The sequence below is a fragment of the Melospiza melodia genome, chromosome 3, assembly GCF_035770615.1.
Source record: "Melospiza melodia melodia isolate bMelMel2 chromosome 3, bMelMel2.pri, whole genome shotgun sequence".
Lineage (NCBI taxonomy): Eukaryota > Metazoa > Chordata > Aves > Passeriformes > Passerellidae > Melospiza > Melospiza melodia.
In genome coordinates this window covers 38,941,477-38,950,638 of record NC_086196.1, presented here as the reverse complement: position 1 = coordinate 38,950,638, position 9,162 = coordinate 38,941,477, and the positions used below count along the sequence as shown (strand labels likewise).

At 41.2% G+C, this 9,162-nt stretch overlaps 1 protein-coding gene across 3 annotated transcripts in view; it reads right to left on the bottom strand.

The window, feature by feature from the left end:
• Positions 1-3,193: 3,193 nt before the first annotated feature.
• PLAGL1 (PLAG1 like zinc finger 1) overlaps positions 3,194-9,162 on the bottom strand; it is a 47,771-nt gene continuing 41,802 nt past the window's right edge. For all 3 annotated transcript variants that reach the window (XM_063151379.1, XM_063151380.1, XM_063151381.1), the window contains one exon: positions 3,194-8,925. In XM_063151379.1, the coding sequence (XP_063007449.1) occupies positions 7,650-8,925 (1,276 nt within the window). In that variant the 3' untranslated portion in view covers positions 3,194-7,649. The remainder of the gene's footprint in view (positions 8,926-9,162) is intronic.

Sequence of the window (9,162 nt, the reverse complement as noted above, 5' to 3'; positions counted from 1 at the left end):
TACTGCTGTTTAGGGGGGTTTGGATTATTTTTTTAAATATGTTGAAAAATCTTGTTACTCTTCCACCTATTGAGAGCAGGAAAAATGGCTTGCAAATGTGAGAGGGTGGGCCTTTGGCCTGTTCCTTCCTAGCACTGCATCAACAGCAATTTGGAGAGTTTTCACTAGGGCCCATAAGCTCGGTGCTAGAGTTGAGTGATGACTGTGCATCTTGTTTTACTAGGACAAGCAACGATTGATGGAGAGAAAAACTCCAACATTAACACCTGCTGTGTTAGCACTTCTGGAGAGAATACAAAAAGAGAAACAAAAGCCAGGCAAAGAGTTCATTTAGTCATATTTATGTGTTTCTTATAACAAACCCTGAGGTATTTGAGGTGGGGGAGACATTTTTTAAAGCAGATCCTAGGCTTTGGAATCCTGTTTTTTGATAGAATAATGTAGAATTATAAAGTTTGACTTTTTTTGCTGGGCTTTTTTTTGCAAGTCTTGACATGAAATCCTGAACTTATTTCTGCACAACACTTGCTATAACTGAGAAAAGACAAAGATTCCAAGGGGATGTTGTTGGAATCTAATGGCTTTGCTGGTCATTATCTTGATCCCTTGTGTGGACTGTATGCACAGAGATTTTCATTTGGCTCCTCAAGAGGGACCTCAGGAGTTAGAGGCCCTCAAGCAGAAGTATCTATATAGACCTAAAATACAGAGTCTGGCTTTGAAGTTCTTTTTGCCCATAAAGAACTCCATAACCTTTGCTCTTCAACTTTGAGATTTATTCCATCCTTTTTACCTTAAGTCCATTTGGATGAGATAAAAAGCTTTGTGTATGGTTTTTTTTTCCAAATGCCCTTGAAGATTTAGCTTTAAAATTAACATCACCACTTCCTAAAATAGTTCCCTCTAAGCAGGATACCACATAATGTGTTTTATAGGAACCATTGCTACTGGTAATCATGACCTGTATCAGTCTATGTTTAGAAGAGTTTTTTTAAAGTTATTTTAAAGGTTATTTGTAGTATAACCTGTGAATTATAATACACACTGCTCCTTGTATCAGTATCTTTGATCCCTATATTTCTAAGGTTTGAGAATTTATGTAGATTATTATGTTTTATGGCAAGTAAATTCCAAAAATAATGATCTGCAGAGGCCTCTTCAGAAACACTGAAGAAAACAAAAAAATCTAGGAGTGTATCTGCTGGGAGAAGATCCTCAGGAAAGACTGGGTAAGAAATTATTATTACTTTTTATTTCAATATTGTAATGCAAAAAGAACTTGTTTGCTTTGGTTATATAGAATATCCTGTTGCAGTGTTTGCAGTTTGAGCTCCTTTGTATTAATTGAAGTAATCAATTTCACTGAAACCTGCAGCAGAGCTCCTCAGGGCCCCAGTGTAGGCTGCTGAGAATACTAATTTTGGCGTTGAACGTTCTTTGATTTGGAACAGCCCCATCCCAAGTAGGCAGTGACTGTGCTCTGCTCGAGAGGATTTGCCTCTCAATACTGCAAACCTCTCCAGCAGATCTTGTGCAATGTTCTCCCATTGTCCACGTGTGGAAGATGCAAGCATTCATTTCAGTAACAGCTATGTCAGGATGACAGTGTGGAGGTTCTTCCTTCTCCTTAATGTTTTGTTTCCCAGACCATGATGTTTGGTGCTCCTGCTCCTCAGACCATGCAGTCACTGGGGGTCCCAACGGGGTTGCCAAGCCATGTCAGAGCAGGAAGAAGCCCTTCCAGCCCATGTTCAAGTGGTTGTGGTGCAGTTGCTCAAGAGGATGGCTCAGATGGTCAGCATCTTGCACCCCTCTGAAATACATACAGCTGCAGAACATGAGTCCTTAGCAGGAAATATAGCCAAGAATGATTCCCTGTAGCTGGCAAGATATTTTGAGCCTGGGAGAGACGCTTGTGAGAGTCCTTGGAGCATGGGATGAAAGGAATGTGCACAGAACAGTCAGTTGCAGAGACTCACAGTCAGAGCTGTTGCAGGTTCCTCTGTGTGCAGTTTTACTGTCCTTGGTTGCTGCTGGTCAGTGGCTGGATCCCTCAGCTGTGGGGGAGACTGCAATGGGCAGGGGAGTGTCCAGCCCACAGTGCCAATGTCAGCTCTACCCACCTCCTGACACCACAGTAAAACTGCCCTCAGTACCCTGTGGTGTCACCTGGGACCATGTTAACAGCATAGTAACTCCTCTGGTTGTCACACAGGGTCTTGCACCCACCAGCAGGGATTTATTGATACCATCACCATTCTCAACGTTTAGTCACTGAATTCTGAAACCTGGGGCTTGACACCTCCTTTCCCCGGGGATAGTGGCTAGTCCAGGTGTCACTGGGGTTGTAGTTGCAGAGGTCTGGGACAGCCACTGCCCCCAGTGCGTCCCAGGGACAGACATCCACACTCACATCTGAAATAGAGGGCAGTGGAACTGTGAAAAAGACTGGTCTAGGTGAGCTTGCAGGTGCTGGGTGTTGGCAACTGCTGCTGCATTTTCTGTAGCACTTGAGCTTTGCCAAGTGCTTTACAGAGCACTTTGGGCAGGTGAGAAATCATTTTCAGAGCTATCCACGAGCCTTTTTTAGCTGAGAAAGGAGATGTGAGAAACTGGCTTTGAGTGGTGCAAATGAATGGTCTCATCCCTAATGTGCCTGGAAATGGTTTCCTGGATGAGCTGCTCCATCACCTTCCCACAAATACAGGTTTAATCTTCTTGGAGAAAATAGAGTAAAATATAAAAGCTCTTTCTGTAATAAGAAATAGCAAGTATATGGCTTGTTGCTGCTTCTAGACCACAAGCGGACAACAGAAGATAAGAGTGATGGGTCGGCAAGGATGTGTTAAGGCTTTCTGCTGGAAAGCAGAAGATCCTAAGCAAAGCAGTTTTTCAGCACCACTTCCCCCTGAAGTGCTACAGTTACCAATAAAATTACCAAACTGTAATTCATTGGCTCAGGTTTGACTGGGGCTTTTTCTCTCTAGGCTACAAATCTTACTATGCTATCCTGTTTAAAGTTGTGAGATTATTTGCATCTGCTGCCAAGATTTAATTAAATGATTGCCTAGAGGGGTGGACATTACCAGCAGTTCATTCAATGGTTTTAACAAAATGCAGGAAGATGCAGTACCATGTGATTGTCTTTTTCTTTGCCCTAATGCTTTGATATATTGAACAAGACAAGTGGACATTGTGGAACTTCATGTGAATATTTAATACAGTCTTCCAGTAAGCAATAAATGATAGTGATTGATACATGAGAAATGGCCATGTGTGCTGTGCATCTCTTCAAAGCACTTTGATTTCAGACTAAAACCTAATCTCATTCTTGCATTAAGCACTTCAATTGCTTTTAAAAATTCATCAGCAAGACAGAAATGTTGTAGAGGTATATCCCTTCTTATTTTTTTGGTCACTTGATCCACTGTCAGCCTTGGATCACCTTCCATAAAGTTTCAGTGATGCAACAAGTAGGGGCTTTTTAGCCCAGTAATTTTCAGTAAGGCTTTCAATTAAAATCCATAAGGAATTTTCTTACCTATTAAATGCTCATTAAGTAAATTAAGATGAAAAGTAGTTGGACATAGCAGTAATAAATACCATATTTTAAACAGTTTAATTGAACTACTTAGACTCTAGCTAATAATGATTAGATGGATACAGAAAGGATGACACTGAAGCAACTGCAACTCCTAGAGCTAGAAAAGGCAGGCATGACAGTAGCCCCAATATATTAAAGCAGTGCTGCTTAGCCTTTCTTTCAAAGAAGAGGGAAAAAAACCCAAACCCATTCCAAACCATACTGTGCAATGTTTCCACAGTTGCTTTCTTTAACAACCAAATAAATGAATCTTCAAATTTAGAGCAAGTTTTACTGTATTTGCTGCTGTGTGTGTGTCCCCATTATTTTCTGTCTGTTTACAGAAGTGTAGGATTTCATAGCTTTGTTTCCAGTATCTTACAAAAAAAATATATATATATTTATGTATAAGGGCAGGAATGGTGTATTGAGGAAAAGCATTTTAAACATTCCACTAGAAATGAACCAATTATTAATATATGGAATGTACCACCCCAGTTCAGACTGGCTATGAAAAATTTTCTGAAACTAACAGCAAACATTGACTAAGGAAATGGAAAGTTCTAACAGGAAAAGTTCATTAATAAAACTGAAGGAAAAAGAAATGAACTTGGTTTCTGATAGAGGATGGGAACTTAGCAATGGATCAACTTGGGATTACATAGAGGATGCAGTCTTTTGTTCCATGTAGTATAATTTTAGCTTCTTGACATTATTTCAGCAGGTTCCGGTCTTTTTTCTTCTTTCATAAAAAGAATACTCTTTTTATGAGACCAAATGTTTACTAAATTTTGTTCTTTTACAGTAAGATTTGATTATAGTAATTCTGTTGTTTATTCACCACACACTGCTCTGCTTCTACAGGTTTTCAAGCAGAGCTCAGATAAAAGAGTATTTTTATCTCTATTTGAATGTGAGGTAAAATATCCTAAGATCTCCCAGGTCCCTTACCTGCTGTGCCATGGCCATGGCAGCTCTCTGCCCTTACATGCCCTTCTCACCTTTGGAGGAGGACTGGTCCGTGCTGGGGCTGCTGCCTTCCCCCACCGTACCCACAGAGGACGTGGGGCTGCTCTCCCCACACTGGAGCTGTCACAGCCCTGCAGGAGCCAAAGGCAGTGCCACCAGAGGTGTCCTGCAGCCCGAGCCTCAGCCACTGATGGCCTCTGAGAAATGTTTACAGAGGTCTCCCTCACAAACACATTCAGAAGGTCCAGTCCTGCTTACAGTATTAGATGACTCGGGGGTATCTCACGTCTCTTGAGTTGCAAGAATTTTAAAACAAAACTATTTTTTGACAACATAACTTTTGGAAACTTTTTGCCTTTCTTTGTCATGGGGACATCATCACCTTCTGCTACATCTATGATGCCAAGAATCTGGAAAAAGAAAATTGAATGGGCTGATGGGTTTAAGCAGCATTGCACATTTAAGGTTTGCTTCTGTGCTTTACTTGCAGACACCGTGGCTGTGTGCTTTTAAAGTATTTTAAAATGCATCAGAAGTGGTTATTTTCTTTTTATTTGAATGAGACGGTCTTTAATCTGTAGTTACATATGCATTGGTAAGGAATGCTTATCATCTTTCCATATTTTGGAAGAGGCTGAAATCAGGCAGCAGCACCTCTGTTGGCAGCCCAGATCTCAGGTACCATGCTCCAGGGCTAAAAGATCAACTGGAAGAACGTGCTCAGTGTCTGCATAATGTTTGCTTCTAAACATTACATTTAAATTCAAGGACAAGTATTTAGGTAATTACTGACAACCCTTATGAAAGCACAAACCAAAATGACAAAATGTGTATGATCAGGCAGTGCTACAATTTTTTTTTTGTAGCAAAGAATTTTTTGTTGTAATTTAGTTTTTTTGTGTTTTTTTACAAGTACATAAGCTTGCTTGAAGCCAAGCGAATACAATTTGCACAAACAAGGAAAAAAATACAGTTAAGTGAATATACACACACACCTCTTTCCGAGTCCAGATGAAAATACAAGCCTAGCTATAGAATGTGCATGTAACACTGTTTGCAACCTTTTCCCTATTCTGGAACTCATAATTTAAATAACGACTCACTGGACATGACTATGAAGTACCTGTTTGCCTCCTGCAGTTGTCATTACAGGAAGGACCTTAAAATTCCTTTTGGTTTGTCTTATGCCAAAAATTTTCATGACAAAAAATCCCCTCAGCACTGCATCTGCAGAACATATTCTTTCATGAGCTGCAATAAGACAATCCTTAATCCAAGTACCGATCAACTTGTAAGAATATTCAATGACATTGTACAACTACAATGATCTGTAGCTCAGTAACAGCAAAACATCAATAATTTAAGAATTATTTTTTATTTGAAGCTCTCTGGAACTATTCCTGCGATTAATGAGGGAGAGGAGAACATGCTTGCTCCATGTTATATTAGTAATGGCCATTGGTACTACGAACTCTCTTTGGATTTAACACAACAGTAGTTCTTGGGGTTTGAGAATTTACTCAGATTCAGAAATTCTGAGTCTGTTTCAGATGAAACAGAATCCATTAGTAACTGAGCCATCCACTAAAACCATTATTATTTTTTTGCAACTAGTTTGTTAGGCAACAAACTAAATTGTGAAGAGTTTGTTTCTTTGTTCAATAATGTCATTACTGAAAAATGTGATCTTTACAATTTCTGCTTGTTCATGCATCAGGTACTGTCACACCATGCATGCACAGGACTGTCACACCAACCCACTGTCCACAGGAACTGTTCATGGACAATTTACCCCAGGAAACAACCAGAATTCCCCATGGCTCTGGTCTGCAATAAACAAAGGCTGGAGTCCAACTGCAGCAGTCCTGATGTTTCTGAGCAGAACCCCCATGAGTAAAATGGCTTCAACCATTATCATGCCCACTAATTTCAGCTGACACTCGTCAGGCAGGTTCAGAACCTGGTTTTGAACAGGGCCCAGTGTCAGCTCAGCACCACAGCCCCTCTGTGCATGGACCTGTCCCTGGCTCCATAGGGGTACCACTTGAGCACAGGCTCCCCTGCACCAGGGCTGGATTTCTGTGAAAGCCCATATTTTCAGATGGTTGCAATTATTAATCATTTCTCCAACTAAACAATGGCCATTTTTATCAACAAAAGGTGAATAAAGGCCCCTTAGGTAGGATGCATTATTTTTTATTAAGTGTTGAATTAATCAAGCTGTTGACCCAATGGGATACCATAAGCTTAAATTTAAGCAAATGTTCAAATGCTTTACTAGAAACAGAGAGAGAGAGAAAGAGAGAGAAAGAGAAATGTCTGATGTCTTGACAGATCCGGCTCTAAATGAAAATTAATGTTTTGTTCTAACTTGAGACAATTCACTTCTCATTCTGAGAACTGCATGTATCCAAGACTGCAGTTCTTACACAGCCATTCAGAAGTGGTGGTTATTTCCAGCCCCAGGAAAAAGGCACACAGCTGAACTGCCGGAAAACAAAATCTAGTTTAACATAATAGTGATAAACATCATTGAAGAAAGTGAAACAAGGACGTAAGATTTACTCTTGGAATGATTCTGATTTAAATTAAGGATTAATAAATTTCATTAATTAAGTGCTTAATAGAAATCTATCTGATGTTGATAAATTGTTTGTTACATTTGCCATGTGTACAAATTTGCTGTGATTTATGGCTCATTAAATTGATTTCTTTGTGATTTCCCCCCTCTTCCCAATCACCCTAACCATATTTCTCCTATTGCAGCAGCCATAGTTTTATTGTGCCTGTTATGATACTTTGCTGTCACTGAAGATAGTTATTCAGTTGTTTGCATGAAAAGAAACAAAAATATAGAGGGAGCTGAGGGAAACATGTTAGTTCTACTGTTGTCATATGCTAAAAAACTAACAGTATGAAAAATAGAGCTTCTTGTTTATTAACATCCTGAATTTAACTACCATGTTCATAACGTGCTTTGAAAACATCTGGGGCAGCTTTTCTTCAAAACAAAACAAAAACACCCCGGTCCTAACAGATTTAAGTAAGAAGCACAGTCTTAAAAAACAAAAAGGAAAAAACCCACACAGGATGATTGTTACTTGAAGGCATGGTGAAAGTGAGGCAATGTTACAGAATTTGTAGTGGATGGAAAGGAGCGAGGAAGATGGTGCAGCTGGTTTATGGCCATCCCACCAGCTGCTAGCTGAAGACCTTGCTGTTGGCCAAGGCCATTCAGCCTGTGTGATGGTTCCTCTGAGCCAAACGCCATTGTGATGTCCCCAATAGTGTTCTGGTTGTCACCTGGTGGGAGCTGCCAGAAGCCCATCAAATGAGTGAGATCCATGAAAGGCAGGCTTGCAGTTTCAGCTGCTGCCTCTGTCTCTTTGTGCACTGGGTACTTGTTAGTATCCCCTACAGGCCCTGAGGAAGCTTCTTCCATACTGATTTTGTGGAGAGACTGAGGTTCTGGTAACGGCAGGTCCTCAAGAAGATGCACATTGTAACCTTTAACATCCACTTTTATTGGCAGATTCTTGAGGGCTCCTGCGGCAAATGAGGTAGAACTAAGGTCGTATTTGTTAGGCTGATGAAGGTTCAGGTTGACAGGGACAGCTGCTGAACATGGTGCGGGAGGGACAGCTGGGAGGCTGTCTGCACAGCCCATCCTTTGCAAGTGAGGAGAAGACTCAAGAGGAAGAGCAGTTTGTAAGCTTGACTGGGAATGAAGATGTGAACAGTTGTATTCCTCTGTTTCTGAACTATTCACAATCCCATTTGGCACAGGGACCCTTTCAGGAAGAGGGGACAGCATGCTGGCATCTTCCTTCAGTCTGTATGAAAAGAGTTGGTCAAGGAGACCCACTGAGTCACCGTTCTGCAACCTGCTCTTCAGCAGTTCTTGGGGATGAGTCTTCCTAGTGTGGCGTGTCAAGTGGTCCTTCCGCCCGAACCTCTGGGCACAGAACTGGCACAGGAAGTCCTTGCAGCCTGTGTGAACCACCATGTGGCGTCGCACATCCTTGCGGGTATAGAAGTGACGCTCGCAGTGGTCACACTTATGTTTCTTTTCCTTCATGTTGCCAGTCGGCTTCCCTGCATGACTTTTGAGGTGCTCCAACAGAACCTCGGTACCACCAAACTCTTGGGCACACACCCTACAGGTGAGGTCCCCGCTGGTGGCAGCATGAAGAGCCAAGTGTCTCTTGTAGCCTAGCTTGGTGCTGTACTTCTTGCCACACTCTTCACACTTGAAGGCCATCTTGTTGGGGTCATGAGTCTGAAGGTGATTCTTTAGATGGTCTTTCCTGTGAAAGGTCTTTTCACAGTAGCCACACTGGTGAGATTTCTGGGGAGAATGAGTGGCCGAGTGCCTAAGAGGAAAAGAAACAAAACACGGATACAAAAAAAGTTATTTGTGTTCACATTTATTCTAGTACATTTACTCTAGCAGCCTCAGAACTTGAAAACACTGGAATTCTTGAAGGAAGGCATTCTCACTACTTCTCAGGTTATTAGTAAAAGCCTAAATTTCGTAGGCGGGAAGGAAGGTGTTAATCATCAAGTACAGAGCAGCTTAAAACTGCTCAACATAATCTTTTTGAGTAGCC